At 47.8% G+C, this 20,369-nt stretch overlaps 2 protein-coding genes across 2 annotated transcripts in view; one reads left to right on the top strand and one right to left on the bottom strand.

Moving 5' to 3' along the window:
• Positions 1-2,374, top strand: part of LOC311159270 (transcription initiation factor TFIID subunit 4-like) — a gene marked incomplete at its 5' end in the record, with an annotated part of 149,496 nt that extends 147,122 nt beyond the window's left edge. Inside the window, one exon of the mRNA XM_084215253.1 lies at positions 548-2,374. Within this exon, the coding sequence (XP_084071379.1) occupies positions 548-715 (168 nt within the window). The 3' untranslated portion in view covers positions 716-2,374. The remainder of the gene's footprint in view (positions 1-547) is intronic.
• A 980-nt stretch (positions 2,375-3,354) lies between these two features.
• Positions 3,355-20,369, bottom strand: part of KCTD15 (potassium channel tetramerization domain containing 15) — a 45,371-nt gene continuing 28,356 nt past the window's right edge. The window contains exons 3-5 of the mRNA XM_084215185.1: positions 19,439-19,583; positions 11,261-11,566; positions 3,355-5,806 (exon numbers count right to left, since the gene is read on the bottom strand). Of these exons, the coding sequence (XP_084071311.1) occupies positions 5,651-5,806; positions 11,261-11,566; positions 19,439-19,583 (607 nt within the window). The 3' untranslated portion in view covers positions 3,355-5,650. The remainder of the gene's footprint in view (positions 5,807-11,260; positions 11,567-19,438; positions 19,584-20,369) is intronic.

Below are 20,369 nucleotides of genomic sequence, written 5' to 3'. Positions count from 1 at the left end.
TTATTTAACATAGTTGTTGAAACAAGTCTACTGATGGTTGTGTTTATCATCACACGATGTCTCTGAGTCTTTGTGATTTTTCCATTTAATTTTTTGATTGTTTGCTGAGTGTGTCCCCACACTGAGCCCTTCTCTTTAGCAGACCCAGAGGAGAGAACTGGGGTCCCTGTGGGGACTCCCAATATTCCACTCACCTGTTCCCAGTCCCTGGATGAGCAGCAGGATCCTGCTCACATTTGATGTATTAATGGCCTTATCTGCTGAAAATTGTTTTGTTCCTGAATTTAAACTGGTCAAGTACATCTGCAGTGAGCATGGCTGTAGCAGGAGGGATTTATCCCGAGTTGGGAGTGAACGAGGTTTAGCCCCACCTGGTTAACTCGCTGAGACTCAGAAGAACAGAAGAAACAAAACCAGTAAAAAAGCCCTGCTGTAATGTAGGAAGGAGGCTGGTAATGATCCATCGAAGCTGTTCAGCAGAGTCCTGCAGCCCTGGGAGGAGCAGGCTGGCTGCTGCAGGACTCAGCCGTGCTGTGTTCTCTTGCAGGGCGTGGGGCTGTGCGGGGGCAGCCAGGCGGGGCTGGGCACGGGCTCCCCCCGGCAGTACCCCCGGCAGAAAATCACTCGAGTCAACCTCAGGGACTTCATCTTCTTCATGGAACAGGAGCGGGAAATGAGCCATTCGCTCCTGCTCTACCGAGCTCTGCTTAAATAAAGCCAACAGTCCTACTGAGTGCTCCACAGAAGCTCAACTTGCTTTCAAAGCTGTCATTTTAATGTGCCTTCTATTTTTTTCAGAAGTCAATGTTCCAGTAATTTTGTTTTGTAAAATTGTCAGACACATGCAATAAATTCCCTTTATGTAAAAATATATATATATATATATATATATATAAACCACAAAAAATGTGCAAAAGGTTTTAAAATGTTAACTCCACAAATAAAATCAACATCAAAGTCTTGCTCCATCTGGCCGTTGTAGGTAAGGCTGAAGTAGCTGGTGTTGGAGTTACACAAATGCAATGGCTCACCTAAACCATCTCCTGGCCAGGCCTGGGACAGGTTCACAGGAGTGGGTCCCAGCCTCGTGTTCACCTGAGTGTTCACTCCTGGTGCTGGGCTTGTTTTGTTTTCAGTTTACTAGCACTGTCTCACCAACCACGGTGATACCTGTTGCTATTTAACTTTGTTGTAATGGCAATTTTTTGCACAGCCAAGAGACTAGCCACTGCACACTCCCACGAATTTTATATATTTAGGATTTTTGCTTTTACTGCACAGCTCATTTCCTGAGCCATTTGCTGAACCAAATCTTAAGTGTATGAAATCTGTGTGCAGGCTCTCAGCTGAGTTACCTTGACTTGCTTCCAGTTGTTTTCTCAATCTCATCGACCTTTTGCGCATTTGTAGCAGCTGGTTAGTAACAAGATTCAAAGTTGGGTTTTATTTTCTAAAAAATGTTAATTTATTTATTGCAAATAGTATGGTTTAATGGTGGTTTTAAAAGAGAATATTGTTGGGTAAAGATTTTAGAGTATTCTATATGGATTTTTAAAGTCGCTGTGAAGGTTTTTGGGGCCGCGGCCGCTCCTGGCGCGGTGAGCCCGGTGGCACCCGGACTGAGGACACCTCTGCCCTGGACAGTGGCCCACGGCTCCAGCCACACAGGCTCCTGAGCAGGCACGTGGCTGTGGCATGAGGAGCAGCTGTAAGTACCTGAAGGTGGGCTGAATGCCTTGGAGATGCTTTGCTGAAGCAGAATTTGGGCCCACGGGGGAGCCGAGCAAGGCCGGTGTGGGTCTGAGCAATGGGGATCGAGTGGGACGGGAAGAGCAGGGGCTCAGGCTGTGCTGCAGAGTTAACAGTGTTACAGTACCACAGAAGGGAGACATTTGCTTATTTATCTTCTCCGTTTTTACTATGTTATGCTTGCCACTTTTTTGAGGCAATATTTTTTTTGATGGGAAACCATAGCGAAAGCACAAATAGAACTATTTGTCCAATAGTTTTAAAAACAAAGGTTTTAATTATTTTTTAAGGTTTATGAAAAGCAGAAGAGAATTTATACTGCTGCTATTTAGCCAAAAGATTATTCATAAGGTATTTAAGGCCAGGAAGTGTAAAGTTATGTTTTAAATGTATTGATAATTTGTACATATTGTTTATAAAGGCCTTGTGTTTATTAGAGTTACGTTATTTTGATGATTTCTGTACATACTGGTAAATACCCCCAATTTGTGTGAAAACATACTCCCTTATTTGTACTTATTTTGTAAAGAAATAAAACAATTTACTAAAGTAACACATCGAGTGACATACAGTATTAATTTATCAAACATGAATTTCACATTGTCTTGTAGTTCTTAAGCACTGGTCAGAAACATTTTGCATTAAAATATTAACAGAATACCCACAAACAAATATTAAAACCAAATACTTCAATGTTTTGTTGTGCTGATTCTTATCCTTTGTGAAACATCTAATAAAATTGTCAACAAACCTCGGTGCCATCAGTACAGAGAATGGATGCGCTCAGCAGTGGCCGTCTCGAGCGAGGAGCCCAACAAGCACAACAGAACATTCTCTCTCCCTTTCTGCCTGCCACTGGGGCTGGGACAGCCTGGACACAAAGTGCTCGTGGAGCCTCGTGCTGTCGGGCACGGGGCCAGTGCTCAGCAACAGAGAATGAGAACAGGTGAAACACCAGGCTGTGAAAAACCAGGCTGTGAAAAACCAGGCTGTGCTTTGCTCCTTGGCCTTCGGCACGCAAACGTGTGCTGGCTGCGCACCACAGCTTCACCAGGGTTCTGTGGTGCTTTAAAACATCCTAGTGATGCTGAGCAATGTTCTTCATCAAGTTATGTTGCTGTGGTTTAAGGCCAGAAGTAGATATTCAAATCAGGGTTTTTTTTGCTGATATTGATGCCTAAAAATATAGGGAAATAAGTAAAAAATATATAAATGAAACTGTAATAATCTTTAAATAAGTGACCTGAAGTTACTAACTAAAAGAACATGTCCTAGCTTAACTTTTTTTTTTTTAAAGGCATATTTCTTCTAAGAAAGTGATTGTTTCCACATGTCTTCCTAGCCTTTGTGCTGTTTTGCAGTCAATGCTGTGATGTCATGGTTCAAACTTTCCATCTCAAGTTCACATTTAACTCGGCTGGCGCAGCCTGGAACCCTTTCCAATGCCACCTCAGCAAAGCTGCCCCAACTACAGGAGCTGCTTTATTGAGCCACAAAAAAATACAGTAAACACCAAACTGAGGAGAAACCAACCAACCAACCAACCAACCAACCAACCAACCAACCAACCAGCCAACCACAAATACTTCCAACGTTCCACAGATGTGTAAAAGCACCATCCCAGTCTGCCCTCCCCAGAGCTGCCTGGGGAGAGCACCAGGGGCAGGAGCAGCCCCTGGGATGGAATATCACCTTTATTCCCTGGCTGAGAGGTAAGAACTGGACAGGGTGTGCTGCCAGGAGTGCTCAGCTCACCCCGTGCCAGGGGGCAGGGCAGGAGTGGATACAGGATAAAAAGAAGAACCTGAAGGGACTATTGAGGGATACTTTGGACTTAAAGGTATGAAAGTAATAAATAAAACACTTCTATCTTTTTGTAAGACATGGCTACATCAAGCTGAATGGAGCAAAGGGCTGGAGAAGACGCAATCAAAAATTCTCACCTCTTTCAAACAACATGGGAGATACAGTGAGTGTTCCACCCTACGTGCTTGTTTTTGTTCATTTACTTTACAGAAATGTTTATGGCATGAAGTACTGTATAAGAAATGTGCATACACAAATACATGACAATTATACGTTAAGTTCTTTACAATATTAAATGTATAATATACAATTCTACAGATATCTTACATACAAAGGTGAATGTTGTGCCATATATTCAAATATGGCAATGCCTAGCAACTTTAGAATGTCGTACAAGTATAAAACCACAAAATAAAATAACTTTACAACTCTTAAAGTAGACAGATTTGCTCAACTGTTCTGCTAAGGTAGCAGGCCAACCGGCCAGGATTGCCATTAGAGATTTCTGGGTTGGGTGACCAAGGTGAGAAAACCTGCAGAGGTCTGAATTTTCCATGGACAGGTATCCAGCCCTTTTCCAAAAATTAGACCCCTGCCTAGATTTTACCTTGGATAGTCAGTACAGTTCATTGCTTTTGAAAATACTAATCTTAAACATGACTTTTAAATTTTGTCTGATTGCAATCAATTTGCATTAAGAACTGTTGACCACTTAATACTCTGTCCCTTGTTCCATATGGCCATATTTATGCTTCTAAAAAGACTTTAATTAAAATTCATCATCTACAACAGTATTCTATAAATTAATGTGGGAGAAACTAAATTGTGATTAACACATGAATTAGTGATTGAGGACCCAATCATGCTAAAGAGCAATAAACAGGATTTAGCAGAATGCTATTTATAGCCTTGCACCTGCAAACACGGTGCTGTCTCCTGAGTTAGAAAGCCCTGTGAGTCAGTGCCAAGTCCTGGCAGAAGCAGGACCCTCCTGCAGACAGACCCCTGACTTTGTTACAGAGAAAGCTACACAGGTAGAGGGCAGCTACAGAATTCAAATTTTAATAATAATTTAAAATAATAAAACAATTTAAACCGACGGCGTCCTGCTTTCATCTGGCAATGGCAATACAGGGTTTTAACAACTCTTTGCAAGAATTCCAGACCCACAAAGAGTGGGCTTGTCCAAAATTCTTAAACCTTTCTGCTAAATGTGGGCTTCTAACATGGTTAGTAAATGATTAACAAGGGGTGGCTTGTTTGGTAGAACCACACTTCTTTGATGATGCAAAACTTAACAGCTGCTGTGTCAAAACAAGATTGGCTTTGAAAGAGCTACAGCTCCTCGTGGGGTATGTGACCCTCGTGTGATGGTGGATGGCATTTTTATTTAGTGCTTCCAGATCCCTACTGTTGCAAATATTGCCATAAGTGGGCCTGTCTAATTTCTTGTCACTTGTTTTGTTTGGTTTGTGGGGGGAAGGGGTTTAAGTACTGAGCACCAGTGACTACGAATCAGTCCTGTTCTGGTTCTGGATCCTGTTCACAGAGAGAGACCTCAGCTGGAAATGTAGTATAAAAATAAGCCATTTGCTCATGTGGGTGAGTACAATCACCAGGTGACTGTGATGCTGGGGTGTGAAGCACGTCTGATATGGAGGAGGGGCAGCAGTCAGGGAAGGTTCTCAGTGCAGTTTTTGGGGTTCTTCCTCCCGCAGACGCCCCCATCCCCGCAGCTCCGGCTGTCCCCGGGCTCCTGCTGGTCCGTTCCACTGCTTCCATGGCTCTTGCTGCAGAAGTCCAGTCCAGGGCCGGGGTTTCCAAAGCTTTGCCTGTTCCACACCACTGCTGGTCAGCCCCAAGTCCATCCCAGCCCTGCCACGCTGGGTGTGCTCAGGAACTCCACCCTGAAGGACAGACAGCTGGTTTTCCAAATGCATTCCATGGCTGGCCGTGTGACAGGTAGTTTCAGAGTACCGCTAACGGGCGACACAAAGTCCAAATCTGTTTGCTAATACTGTTTTGCAAATCCTTAGTGTTTCACATAAGGGACTATTAAACACTTCTACGGTTACAAAGGGGGCACGGGGAGGGTCTAGTCCAGGGGCTCCTGTTTTATTCTGATTGTTGGGGTGGGTTGTGGTCGTCTGTCTTCCCGACACAGCACGTACTCGCTGAACTGGGAGGAATCCACCCCGCCACCACAGGAGGCTGCCACGTTAAATCCCTTCTGAAATAACCTTTCGAGCACCTGCAATGTAGAGGGAAAACAATCAGATTAATATTTAGTAAATTTTAGTGAGAAAAGCATCTGGAAGCACCAGATCTAAATGATGGATTTAGTCTTTTGAGTCCTCCTCGAATGAATATTATTCAGCTATAATTCTATAACTTATTGTTAAATGACTACACTGTGATTAAAGTCTCGCTCTCAGCAAACCTCTGTAGAAAACAAAAATTAATCAAAGAAATAAGCACTCTGCAGAGCAGCTTAGTACATTTTATAGTAAAATACTGGACTGTGGTGATATTGATGCTCTCACTCCTTATAGAAAGCAACATCAGGTTTAAGTTCTAATAAAAAGTGCCAATTAATCATTAGTAATATGAACAGTGTGAGAGAGAGGGCAGCTGAGAGGCTCTTCCTTGGCAGATGAAAATGTGTTAGGAGTTCAAATGACACATCCACCAGCTCTTTGTGGCAATCTCAGCTGTTTGCCCTCGCTGGAAGGGAGCAAAACATGGCAGGGACAGGATGCAGAGCCAGGACATGGACAGCAGGGAAATGTTCTGCTCTAAGAAAGAGGTTAATCTGTACTGCCCAAATATGTATTTTCTCCTTTTCCTCCTGAAGAAAAGTTGGTGCAATTTAGATGCACGAATTTAAGGAACCCAGAGGCAACTTTAATTTCTGTGACTGTCACACAGCACATTTCCCCAGGATATGCTGATCCTGGCTCTGGGAACAGGGCCCTTTTTCACAGGCGTGTGGTGTTGATATTCAGCTTCCCAGCAGAGCAGGACACACCAGGCCTCTCCCAGAGCCAGGTGAGGGCAGATGCCAGATCCACCTTGGGCAGATCACAATGCAGGACCCACTCGGGCTCCCCTGGGTCTTGGGCAGCAGCCTGGAAAAATGGTTGCTGTGTTTTTCTCTGCTGATAAATGCCATCAGGAGCAGCCTGTGCTGTTCTCCAAGAGCCTCACCCCAAGTGTGGCTCCCACTGTGGCAGCACGAGGAACAGGGAAGTGACCCCATGGTGTATTAAACCAGGATCCTCCTCACAGCAGCACCAGCCCCGTGTGCCACCTCTCTGCACCCACAGCAACCTGCACCAAGCCCTTTACAAACTTCTTCTTCATCCTAGAGGAGTGTCTAAGCAACACATCCACCTGCAGGCAGAGGCAGCTCGTCCCTCCCTGGGCCGAGGTTCCAGGAGGAGTTTGGAGTTTGGTCTGTGTGCAGTTCAGAGTGAGCCCTCCCACAGACCCACCTGCATTGCTCAGTGCACCATTTCCTCTGCCTGAGTGTTGGCTTTGCCTTTTCCAGGAAGGTGATTTTGGAGGGACAGCTGTGTCCAAGGTGGTGTCCTGGTGCAATGCAAACCATGGCAGCAGCATTTGCTGCCTTTAATCCCTTCCATCCCTCCTTGGGGGCTGCCTGTGTTATCCATCTGCATTTAATCCAGGCTTTGGCTTTCAGGGCTGACTAAAACCTTTCACTCTTGCTACCCTGGCTCCAAGGATGGGCAAAGGAATCCAGCAGAGCTTTGCCTAAGTCCTGCCCAGTCTGCTGAAAATCAGCTTGCCTGAGGAGTTCTGCCTGGCCCTGGGACACAGGGACTTAACATTCTCAGAAAGTCACATCTGCCAAATCTCCCTGACTTCTGCCCTGATTTTTACATACTCTACACTGCAAGAAAGCAGTAGAACTGAAAGATCAAAAAAGCACACCAGAGTATGGAAGGAAAATGAAGTGGGAGAGAAGAAGAGGCAGGAGGGTGGGTTAATAAAATACATTTAAGACAGAGAAAGAAAGCTTTCATCCCTCTTATTCAGCCAGGCTCTATGGGGCCTGGAGGAAGGAATGGGGTGCAGACACCAGCACTGTTCCTGCTCAGAGGGGAAGGCAGGAGGAGTCTGAGATGGAAGGAGGAATAGGACACCAGCAGGCTGCTGTTTCACAGGCTGGGATATATTCTGCCTGTGTTGTGATCACTGCTCCCAGCCCTGGCAGGATGAAGAGGAGAGACAATCCAGCCATGGGAAAGGAGGCTTCTCCCACTGAACTGGCTAGTGGAACTGAGGACTGACAGGTGAGATTTCTGAGAGAGATGGGACTTCAAATCCTTGCTGAAAAGTTTTTAAAATCAATTTGCTTGTAAGACAAAACAAGCAGGGGGGTGCCCTTGGCTTGCCTCTGACCAAAGCTATGGAAAGCTGGATGTTAACACAGGATTCCTTTTCATGGAGCCTCTCTGTGCAAAGACCCAGTCCAGACAGACACGGCACCTCAGAGCAGCACGAGCCAACAAAGCAATTCCTCTTTGCCCAGAACGTGCTGGAAGGACCAGAGTGCAGGCTATAATCTGGAATTAAAACCCTGGGATCATCAATTTTCTCAGGCCAAATGCTGTAAACAATGCTGAGCATGTTTAAATACTGCAGTTTTGAGTGTCACTGGGATGAGGATGAGCTCAGGTCTAGGGAAGAGGCTCCTTTCAGTGCTTCCAGGAGACTGAACAGCATTTGAACGTGTTAAAATCCCACTTAGAGATTTTGATTCTATACATTTTGTTTCTTCTGAAGGCAAGATATGGACAGGGGGAAAGCAGTGACCATCTCTGCTACTCTGCTGAAAACCCCCAAAGAGAATATGCCAAAACCTGAGTGTCAGCTGTGCCTCTCCCATGTACAGGGACACATGCACATTATTAAACAGGGGATTTGTGCTCAGATTTAATATATGCTGCCTTCCAATATTCCAAGCACATCTGATTTTGTTGGGAGGTTTTCCAAATGGAAACCTGATCCTTTCATTTAAATTGTGCAGAATATTAACAAATACATTCTTAATTATGAAGACTTAATGTTCAACATTCACAAGCATCACAGAATTTTCTCTAAGGTAAATTTGTGACTCCCACCAGAACCTATTGCAAGGAGCTGGAAAAACCTGTTCCTATATATAATTACAAATGGGTGTAAAGTTAAGAGTTACTGTATTTTTTTTTTTTTTGCCCATTAGGTGTTGATGTTCTTTGTTTTGTATGCACAGTTCTTGATGTAAAGCATGTAATGAAAATATTTTTCAAATATTTTTTCAAATATAGAAAAATATATAAATATTGCAACTGTGCTACCAAATACATTGAGCAGAGCACAGGGAGGCAGAAGTAATGCATCACCTGAGCAAAGAGCAGACAGGCTTCCTGTGTTGCTCTGTGGGACTCTGCAAGCAATTCTGCTCTTCCAACCAGTCCCCATCTCCCTTAAGTCTGTGCATTTGCCTCACTGTACTTCCAGCTTTTGACTTAATATTGTTTTGCCAAAAAAATCCTTGGAGGGGGAAGAGCAGTGCCTGTGTGCTGACCAGAGTTCATCAGAGCCAATGCTAATTAGCTGCTGATTTCATCAGCCTTTGGTCTCAGAAATGCATCACTTTCCAGAAAGTGTTTGAAAACACTTTCTATTAATTACATAGTAAAATGATGTAATTTAGTAAAATGATGTAATTTAACAGGATTACTTATACTGTAGACTCTTTGACAGAAATTTTTTCCACAACATGAACTTGCAAAGAGACCCTTTGATTCTGTCTGAATTTTGACTGAATTCAAAACACATTCAAATAATAACAGTAATTAGTGTTCAGCTTTTACTACACGTGTAGCACATGTATCCCAGGAGTCACAGCACTGGATAAAAGAGCTGAGTGCTCAACCATGGGGGCACCCAGAGCTCTGCCAGGCAGGGCTGAGCTGCTCACTGTGACCCTTTATGGTTTCTGCTCCTCTCATTGCTGGTGGGATCTAAGGGACAGCATGGCAGGGACACAAACGCCCTTCCCCAGCCTCTGTGCCCTATGGCAGGGACACAAACGCCCTTCCCCAGCCTCTGGGTGCCATGGCAGGGACACAAATGCTCTGTGCCCCATGGCAGGGACACAAATGCCCTTCCCCAGCCTCTGTGCCCCATGGCAGGGACACAAATGCCCTTCCCCAGTCTCTGTGTGCCATGGCAGGGACACAAATGCCCTTCCCCAGCCTCTGAGTGCCATGGCAGGGACACAAATGCCCAGCCATGGGACTGAGCAGCTCCCTCTCCTCCCAGCACAGCAGTGGAGACACCTCCCTGTGCCACCGCCAGAAACGGAGCACCCCCATCCCAAACCTTGCCAAACCCACCCCAAACCCCACCAAAGTGTGAAACTGCTCAGGGCTGTGCAGAATGAACCCCAGCCTGGTGAAGGTCACCCAAACCCACCACTGGAGAACCTGCACACAAAGCCCCCTGAGCCCGGGGGTCTGGGCTGGTTCCAGCCAGGGGGGCACAGGGATGCTGCCCGTGCAGGGGTCACTGCTACCTCCAGGCACCCTCACACGTTCAGGGGACTCTGCTGAAGATGTCCCCTGGCAGCCTGGCAGACACAGAGCCTGATGTGCAGCACCCACACGGCCCCAGGAGCTCCAGGCTCGTGTCCTCCCTTGCTGCCCCCCTGCCCAGCCAGCCTGGCCCCCAGACCAGCTCCTCCCTGGGTTTTTGCCCACGGGGGAGTTTCTCAAGGCAGCCACAGCATTTCCCACAGCCCAGCTCACAGCCACAGGCACAGCCCAGCTGCACAGGATGCACAGGATGGGGATTTGGGAAATGCTCCCCTCGGGGCTGATTTCCCTGCCCATATCAGGAGCATTTGCAGGGTATTCTAAAGGAACACACAGGGAAACCAGGAGCTCTGCCTTGCCCAAGTGAAGGGCAGCTGGTTCCTGCCCAGAGCCCCAGCAGCAGAGCTCTGCCTCAGCACTGGTGATCCCTGAGAAATGGCACTGCCTGCCCACAGGCTGCTGCCTCAACACAGACCACGAATTTATTCCTGCTGCCATCCACCTATCTGTCCAGTTATCGTCTTTTGTTTCATATGTTTAATTTTAAACCTAATGTCAAAACTCTGGGTATAAAATGAAATACATTTTTGTTTAAAATACTCTGGGCAATTTTTATAGAACATCCTTTTGAAAAAAAAAAAAGTGCAGAGATCAATTTTTTTAAGTCCATCCCGCAGGCACCATCATTTAATTATGAGTGAGACATAAATTATGCATTTACACATTGTTGCATTTTCTATAAAATGGTGTGGAGATTTTTTTTGTAGTTTTTGGAACTCTCTCTTTCTTCCTAGAGGCACTTTGGAGGAAAAAAAAAACTGCCAAAGGCTATACATTGATGAAAAAAATTAGCATTTATCAGTATAACACCATTATGAGGCCAGCATGGCACTAACATACACAAAATCTAAATGTATTTTTCTGCTTAGACTTAGGAAAACCTGAAAGACTGTGATCTCACCAGGCAGAAAAATGTTTCCTTGCAGTATAAGCACTGAAAGTAATTGGGCAGAAGCAAATAATTTGCATATAATTGAAGAAGAAACAGTGGAAAAGCAGCCCAGAGCCGAGGAGGCAGCAGGAAGGGCCGTTCTGGTTACCTGCACGGAGTTCAGGCGGCAGTATCCATTCAAGGGAAACCTGATAACGTGGGTGGGGTCCTGGTTCCAGCCCGCGTTCACAGAGTTGCACATGACATCCCCCGTCTCCGGGAAGATCTCTTCTATCAAAGCCTTCTCCCCACTCAATGCAATCCTCTCCCCCAGATCTGGAGTCACTCTTACAACCAAGCAGTCACAAGGCTGGAAATGTTTCCTTTGTTCTTTCTCTTGTTTCCATCGCTCGAGTTCCTTAATCATTGGCTGCAGCTGGTAATACTTTGCTTCTTCATATAAAAGATTAAAGTCCTGGGAAAAAAAAAAAAAAGGAGAGGGAGAGAGAGAAACTAGAAATGCTTATAGTTCTCTTTTAAAAATGAGTATTGTTCCTGTTTGACCTACTTAGGCTTATGTGTTGTCAGCAAGAGAGCAAAGGCAACAGGTACCCACGCACTCACACCTCCACAGAAAACCACACCGTGCTGGTGTTCCAGAGTTTGGGCTGACTGAGAAATTCCCATGGCACTGAATTATCCTTTCATTTATTACCCACAAGCTCAATGCCAGAAGGCTTCACTCTTGGGTTAAGAAATCAAAACAGCTGCTTGCAATAAACAAAGCTCCCCGATGTAAGAGAAGATGTTCCAAGCCCTGCTCTTCACTGGCGGCTCGGACACTTCTGATCTCACAGCAGAGCTCAGGCTTTGCTGGGAGATGGAGATGTCAGTTCAGCTTCACTTCTCACCTGCCTCTGCTGAGGCTGAAACTCAGCTCCAGCAGCTGAGCTGCTGCCTGCCGTGGATGACTATTGCTGTATTTCCAGTGTACTTTGGAGCCTGGTAAGTGACAGGGAGCTGGTGACCATCCTGCTGGCTGGGAGTCAGCTCTGTGCTCCAAGGGCTGGACAGAAGCAGTTCTTCCCTGCCATTTGTCCATCACTTCACTTGGGCTCTGGGCAATTCCAATTCCCAGTCTGATCCAATTCCCAGTTCAGTGATTGTTTCATCAGATCCTGGCAGATTTTCCGCACCTCAGCTGAAATGTGTGAGAGCACAGGGAGGCAAAGGGTGTGAGCACCCAGACCCAGCCAGACCAGCAGGAGAGGGATGAGGCCCTGGGGGCACTTTGCTCCCCCAGCCTCCCAGGGGAAGAGGAGCAGCAAGAGCTCAGCTCCTCCCTGCAGAGACCTGGCTTTGCTTTCCCTGCTCCTGCACATCTTTACACTCTGAAATGCTGCCCCACAGGTGCTCCTGTGGGGTGTGCTGGAGGTCAGCACCTGGGACAAAGGCCAGTCCTACACCAGTGAAATGAAAAATAAAATGAAATTAAAAGAAAAATCAACGCTGAAATCATTCGGACTGGAAAGAATGATATGACAAGGAGCAGCCAAGAAATGGGCACCAAAAGCACATGAGAAATAACGGGTGTGCTGCTGCCCCAGGACTCGGGGAGGGGGGAATCAAAGGCCAATGAAGATGCGGCACAAAAAGGTGCAACTCTACATTCTGGTTTGGAATTAACCTGGAAAATCTCCTGCTGCAGGGTATTACTGAACCAAAGCAGTTATCTCTGCTCAAATTTGGCACCACAGACCCACTGGTAGTGGAGGTGCTCCTTCACCCCAGGGCTGCCTGCAGCCTGGAGACACATGAATATTCACAGTGACAGGGCAAGGTGATCGACTTACAAAAGGGACACCAATCCTTTACATCTCTTTGATGTCTGCTGAGGTGGGGACAATGTGAGCACAGCTAAGGCAGAAAAAAGGACTGGAGGATAAGAGGAGCAGAGAGGAAGAGGGATAAGAGCGAGTGGGAAGAAACGAGGGCAACAAACACTCTCACGGGACAGCTTGAAGATGGAAAACACAGAAGATTAAAGAAGAAATCATGCAGAGAGCATGCTGCAAACAACCTACAGCCAGTGCTGGGAACAGGCCAGCCAAAGAGCTCTGGAGGCTGCCTGCACTACCTGGGCTCAGGTAAGACAGCAGCAGCCCCAAAGCCCTGTCCTCTGCTGGGAGGGATTCTCACCCTCCCCAAAACTCTGTGCTGAACCATTCCTGCTTTTCTCTGTCCACCAGTGATGCTCCCTCAGTACTGAGCAGGGGATGGGTTTAAACCTACAGGGATCAGTGGCCTAAATTAAAAAAAAAATCTGAAATCTCTGTGCAGGACCCTGAACCAGCAGAGTCTTACCCACCTGACTGTGCTCAGCACAGAGGTGTGTGCAGTGGCCTGCCAAATGCTCACTTGGCTGCTGCCATGGATTGCTCTTCCAAGCAAGGAAACATGCAATGCTAAGGAAAAATGTAATGGTGTAGAGTGAACAGGAGCATCCAGTGCTTTCTGAAGGCAAAGGAAAATCATCTGCTGTTTTCAGTAGGTCCTGAAAAACCAGTTTTAGAGAATCTGGGCTCATGGACACTATAAAATAAGGTATTATTTGTAAAATCCGTCAAGTGATATGTGCTAAGAAAACTCAGCAGTAAAACTTGGAAGAGATGGTCCAGTGATAGAAAGAACAGCCCTTCACTGCTGAGAGCAGAGGGTGGCACAGAGCTCCTGAGGCTGGATGCAAAGCCCATCACATTTCAGAGGCTCTGACTGCCTCCCCTGGCCTGGCAGTGTCCTGAATCAAGGACTGCAATGGTCCTGCAGCCTCGGGCCAGAACAGCAATGCCATAAACCAAGCAAAACCCAAATCACAGCAGCCCTGCTTCCCCCACAGCCAGCTCAGCCCACCCCATCAGCTGCAGCTTTGCAGTGACTCTTGCTAGCTGGCATTTGCCCTAAAATGAGCAGCATAAATTGTACATTCTGATACCATTTTGTGAGAAGAAAACCTGCTTTCAAATGGAACAGCTCTTCCACTACTGCTCCCAGAACGACAGAGCCACACTTCAGGGGCTGTGTGGAAATCAGGGCTGGGCTGGAGCAGCACGTGCTGAGCCAAGGTGTTGGGTCAGAGTCTCAGTCAGGCTCTCCTGCCTGTGCCTGCTCCACACCCGGGTTCAGCACAGATATGGGAAGGGCTGTGCACCTGAAGAAGGGCCCTGTGACAGCCCTGGGGACTGAGGTGTGCTGCTGCCAGGGAATCAGGGCACCACTGCCAGGCAGTGCCAGTGAGGGGAACTGGCTGTGGAGGGGATTAAAGAGAGTCTTCTGTAGCAAGAGAAATTCACTGCAGTCCCCCAGTGCCAGTGCTGGGAAGGGACACCAGGGACACCTCGTGTGACCCCTCTGCACTGCTGCCCACAGCCACCAGCAGCAGAGACTGCCCTGCTCCTCTGATGGGACATTTGCCTTTCTGCAGGGAGGGAATCTGAGGGAACCTGACAGTGTGTTTAGGGAGGGAGGAGGGTTTCACAGAGCCAGGAATACGGAATGAGTGGCTCACAGCATGGGGGTCACGTTCTCCAGATCCTGTGCTTGGACATGGTCATGGGCTCTGCACACCAAGCCCAAAATCTTTTCCTTCAGGTTTTACACGTTATTGAGAATTCTGTCTGTGACCAGCCTGGGAGAGCCCAGCTCTGGACTGTCTGCACTGGCTGCTTGGGATGCCCAGGTAATACTGGCACAGGTACTGCCACCCTTGCACTGCAGATATCAAACCCTACCCCGAAGATTTACTTAAGCTTAATATGAAATGTGAAGCAGAAGAATGAAACCTACAAGAGCCCTCAGCAGGGAGGTGCCACAGAACTGCATGAGAACATTTCCATGCTGCTGGTTTCAGTAAGTCACCAAAGGCAGACGCTGACATGGCCCCATCCAGGAGAGGCACATCCCACTGGCACGGGCAGGGAGCAGCCAAGGGCACAGAGGGACACTGAAACCCAGCCCCAGGGCACAGCTCTGTGCCACAGCAGCCCTGTCCCTGCACAGGGACACCTCAGCCCCCCTCCCACAGAGGCTCCAGCCAGGCAGGGCAGTGCTGCTGGGCTGCAGGCTGCACTCCACAGCAGATTTTGTAGAGTAGTCAGGAGTTCCTTGTCCTGCAGGACCAAAGCATCTCCCATTTCTTACAAGCATTATTGCCCTGCATTCCCAGCTCCCTAACAGCAGCACCAGAGCCAAGCACTATGACAGGCAGTGGAACTGCTTCTGTTTAGCCCAGGAACACATTTTCCTCTGGAGGTGATTCCCCACCACCAGTGCAGTCACAAGCAGGGTGCTCTTTGATAGACTGAAAGGGGAGATAGCACAGCCTTTAATTTTTCTGTAAAGTGCCACAAAAAGCCTTTACAGCCACCATGAAGCTCCTGTGGCTGCTGCAGGAACTAGTGGGAAGTTCTCCCAGGTCACTGGAAGAAGGGAGCAGACAGGCAGGGATGCACACAGCCTTTCTCCAGCCACAGCTTCTGGCCTACATGTAGATCTCATGGAAACAGACATTTCAGAGACGCAGCCTTCTGCCTTTCACAAACCAATTTTCTGCTTTTTGTTCAGCAGAAAAGCTTTTTTTGTGGTGGATTTCAAGTGGGCTAGATGCTGGCAGGCAGCTGTGACAAGGGTGGCATCTTCCTGGGGAGGAGGTGGGAGCTGTGACCTCCATGCCAGGGCCAAGGGTCCAGATGTGCCCCCAGGCACAGGCACCAGCACAGACTGAGCCCTTGTGTCCCACAGACCTGCTGCTGCTCCCTCAGCACCAAAGACACCCTTTATTTTTGTACCTAATGCTGACTCCTGAACAGGCTGAAATGGCTCTTTCTGTCCCTTTTTTACTTGTTATTCTTTATTACATGAAACAACAAACTGTCATCCTAACTCAATGTTTCTCTAGTATTTTTAGTGCTGTGAAGGTCTGACTCCTGGCTATGAAAGAAAGTTGCTCACTTCTACAATGACAACTGCACTGCTTCCTGAGGTCAGCCTGAGAGACTTTAGATGCAAGCACACAAATTTGTAACTGTATCAATAAATTGGAGTGGTGGCCCTGTCATTCTGGTGCTACAGGTGATCTCTGCAATCCACGTAAAACTCAGATGTCCTGTGCCTTCGTGCTCCTCCCTCTCTGAGGGAGTTACAATTTTCACATTGCAGGGTCTGTCTGATGCTCTCTGAGCAGGGAGTGTCTCCAGCAAGACTCACAGCAGCTCCTGGTTCTGCGTGCACTGAGGCACGGACAGCGAAGGGGACGCGTCCTGGGGAGCCCCTGAGCTGGCAGGGGGGAGCAGGGAGGGCACTTTGGGCAGCAGGGGAGGAGCAGCTCCTGTGGCAGGGCTCAGCAGACCCCAGGCTCTGCCCCAGGAGGCTCAGGGGTGCTCACGGTGCCCATGCACAGCACGCTGAACCAGAGCAGGCAGAGGAGCCAGCAGCAGCTCCAGCCAGGCACCACCAGCAGCCTGGCAGGGGCTGGCTGCAGAGCAGAACAGCCACACTCACTCCTCAGAACACTTCATGTGGCTTAAAATCCCCCAAACCCAGGAAAATTACAGCAACCATAGCAGTGCTACCTTCAGCAGGAAGACCTGGGAGACACTTTCAAGTTCTGTCTTAGTAGTAGTTGCAAGTGTAATTAATATTCACTGTAAACACACCATCAGACTTGATAATAAAGAATCACTAGCCTTAGAACACACACCCCACTTTCTCTGCATTTCAGTGTTAACTTTGTCTGAAAACAACACTGAAATAGCAAACACAATAATGCTGGTGTGGTACTAACATTCCAAACTTTCCAAAATAACCATCTGAGCAGCAATTCAAGTTGAAAAGCAACTTGGCTAAACCTTGAGGCTAATAAACTGCTTGATTAAATTAAGGGGTAAAAACTAATAAATATTCAAAACACTTGATAGTGCTTTGTTTGACATAAAGAACATTTAATGCAAGTCTCACTGGAAAAGCTGTCAGGTTTTATACCTTAAATAGAGTTTTGCATTTAGAAACACCAAGTGATTCCATTTGCTGCCTTTGATTATTGTCTTCTGTCACTTTAATCATGCTGGCAAAATTACACAATTTCTGTGAAGTTAAATCCGTTTACAGTGCAGTTTTAATACAGCTTTACAGAGCATTCTTCTATGCATTTTGATTTAGTTACTCCCCACCTAGCAATGCTTTGCTTTGTTCTTGAGCCCTCATTAGCCTGGGGTTTGCTCCAAAGCTCTCCCAGGGAGGAGCTGACTGAGATGCAGCTCCCCTGTGCCCAGGGCTGGGGGGAGCAGGGGCTGAGCAGGCACAGCCCCCCCAGTCCTGCCAGGCTCCCTGCACAGACAAACCCTGGGCATCCTCTCCCCTCCAGGCTCCAGCCAAATCCTGCTGCTTCTGGGACTGAGCACCTCTGAAATCTGGATGCTGGTTGAGGTCATGATCAGCTCAAACCATCTCTCTCTTCTCCCCTACCCTCTCAATTCACAGAATTCACAGAATCACCAGGTTGGAAGAGATGTTCAAGATCATCGAGTCCAGCCCAGCTCAAACCCCTCAGCTGAACCCTGGCCCCCAGTGCCACATCCAGGCTTTGTTAAACACACCCAGGGATGGGGACTCCACCACCTCCCCGGGCAGGACATTCCAGAACTTCATCACCCTTTCTGGATAAAACATTTTCCTGCTATCCAACCTGTATTTCCCTTGGTGCAGCTGGAGACTGTGTGCTCTGGTTGTGTCAGTGCTGCCTGGAGAAAGAGCCCAGCCCAGCTGAGCACAGGCACCTTTCAGGAGCTGTGAGAGTGATGAGGTCTCCCCTGAGCCTCCTTTTCTCCAGGCTGAGCACCCCCAGCTCCCTCAGGGGTTCCTCTCAGGGTCTGTGCTCCAGGCCCTCTCCAGCCTCGCTGCCTCATCTGGAGGCCCTCAAACATCTCAATATCCTTCCCAACCTGAGGGGCCAGACTGGACACAGCCCTCCAGGTGTGGCCTCTTCTCACACTGTCCCACTGTGTTCCAAAACACAGCTGCTCTCCTGTGCCTCTCCCACCTCTCCAGCCACCCCTGCCCTTGATCCATCCTACAGGACCACAGCATCCACCAGGACTGCTCTGCTCTTTAGCTCCCCCACTACACAGGTTTTCCCTCATTTCTCTGCAGAGTTTTCTTCCCCCCAGGAACACCAGTGCTCAGGGCAGCCCTTCTGGGCTGGAGCTCAAACCAGGAGTCCCCAAACCTGCCCCTGCAGGTTGTGATGTGCTGCAGATGTGAGCTGCAGACCCTCCCACGGTGGGTCAGGCATGACTGTCCTCCTAACTCAGGTGAGAATGGCTGAGCTGGCAGCACAAGGAGCAGCTCTACTCCAAAGCAAGAGCCACCAGCACCACTCTGGAGTCACTCAGTCACAACTCACCAAGTGCTCCTGTGCCCAGCCAGTACAACAAAGTGAAATGGCATTTCAGAGAAAGCAGGAGTTCTCCTTCCTAGCAGTGCTCTGCATCCTCTAACTGAGCAGATCCCCATTGCCATCCCAATTTATTCATCATTTCATCCTGGAGTAAGTGCTTTTGTTGGATCTTGTCATCTACAGTTTGGACACTTTTGTCTTCTAATTTTCATACATCAGGGTGGCAATGTTGGAAGTTTCCTAAGTGCAAAGCCAAACAAACAAGGCCAAAAGGAGAGCCTTTAAACAATCAGGGCCTGCAGAGAAACAACCAGCACCAGGACTTCACACAAAACATCTCCTGCTCCTTAAAAAGCCCTCAGTCAATTCCATCTCCCAAGAATATTTTGACATTAACTGTGAGCAGATTACTTCCTGAAATCAAACCATCTGCACTGGTTATGTCTAACACAAATCCTCATGGCCTTGTTTAAGGGTTTCTTTTTCATACCAACAAGGAAAAGATTTACACAGTTCAAGTTCTCTACGTATCAAATTTGAAACATTTCTTTCAGATTCTGAGCATTAAACCCTGCTAAGTGCAAGTTGCTGATGTTGCTTCTTAATTGTTGTTATACCCTGATAAATGAGCTAAAAATGTGAGAAAATACAATTAGTTTAGAAAAACTGATTTAGCTATAAGCTTCATCGTTTAACTTTTCTTGGTATCCATGACAACCACCGGTCCATTTATTAAATAATAGCATCCCTGGTGTAATACACAAGTACTAAAAATCCTAACAAATAAACAGCAACATTTAGTTAAGTGTGTTTAGGTCAAGCATACAAACCAACCTGCCCCAAAACAAATGACACAACGGGAGGAAAAAACAGATTGCAGACTCTAGCTTTCCTTACCTTAAAGTCATCTGGGAGCAGTAGCTTAGATGTCCTTAGGAAGCTTAATATATATCTGAAAATCTCCCCATCTCGATCAATGAAATAATGCTGCTTTAAACTGTCCAAGACAATGGGCTCTGTGCCATTAAACAGACGACTTATTCTGGAAAAAAGAGAAGAGGAAAAGAAATGGGCAAAGGAGACAAAATCTCATTACACCCTTAGGGCTTCAGAACAACCAATTTAGGTGCATCAATTCAAGGTGCATAAGGTAATGCAGGGTGTTAATTTGGTGACAAACACGTGCAGGAGGGCAGGAGGCCTGGCTGTGGGCACTGAGGGCACTGAGAGCCCCACGGCTGCCCTGGCACCAGGCTCTGCTGCCCCAGCCAGGCAGGGCCAGGGCCACACCTGGAAAGCACCTGCTCACCCCAGGGGCAGAGGGATCCTGGGCAGAATCACCCCACAGCTGCAATGCTCACCCCAGGGGCAGAGGGATCCTGGGGAGGATCACCCCACAGCTGCAATGCTCACCCCAGGGCTGGCAGAGGGATCCTGGGCAGAATCACCCCATAGCTGCAATGCTCACCCCAGGGCTGGCAGAGGGATCCTGGGCAGAATCACCCCATAGCTGCAATGCTCACCCCAGGGCTGGCAGAGGGATCCTGGGCAGAATCACCCCACAGCTGCAATGCTCACCCCAGGGACAGAGGGATCCTGGGCAGAATCACCCCACAGCTGCAATGCTCACCCCAGGGACAGAGGGATCCTGGGCAGAACATGAGTCCCTGGCTGTGACACATCCCTGCCCTCCACGTTCTGCTACTCCAGGATGGGTTCCTGGCCACGAGCTCGCCCCCAGCTCGGCTGGCATTTGATCCAACACCATCCCAGGCCTTCTGTGCTGAAGGAGAGGCTGCCCAGGCACTGAGATGGGCTCTATGGACCT

This window comes from Fringilla coelebs, assembly GCF_963513975.1.
Source record: "Fringilla coelebs genome assembly, chromosome: 14".
NCBI classification, from domain to species: domain Eukaryota; kingdom Metazoa; phylum Chordata; class Aves; order Passeriformes; family Fringillidae; genus Fringilla; species Fringilla coelebs.
The sequence above is the reverse complement of the archived record's forward strand: the minus strand, read 5'-3'. Positions and strand labels throughout refer to the sequence as shown.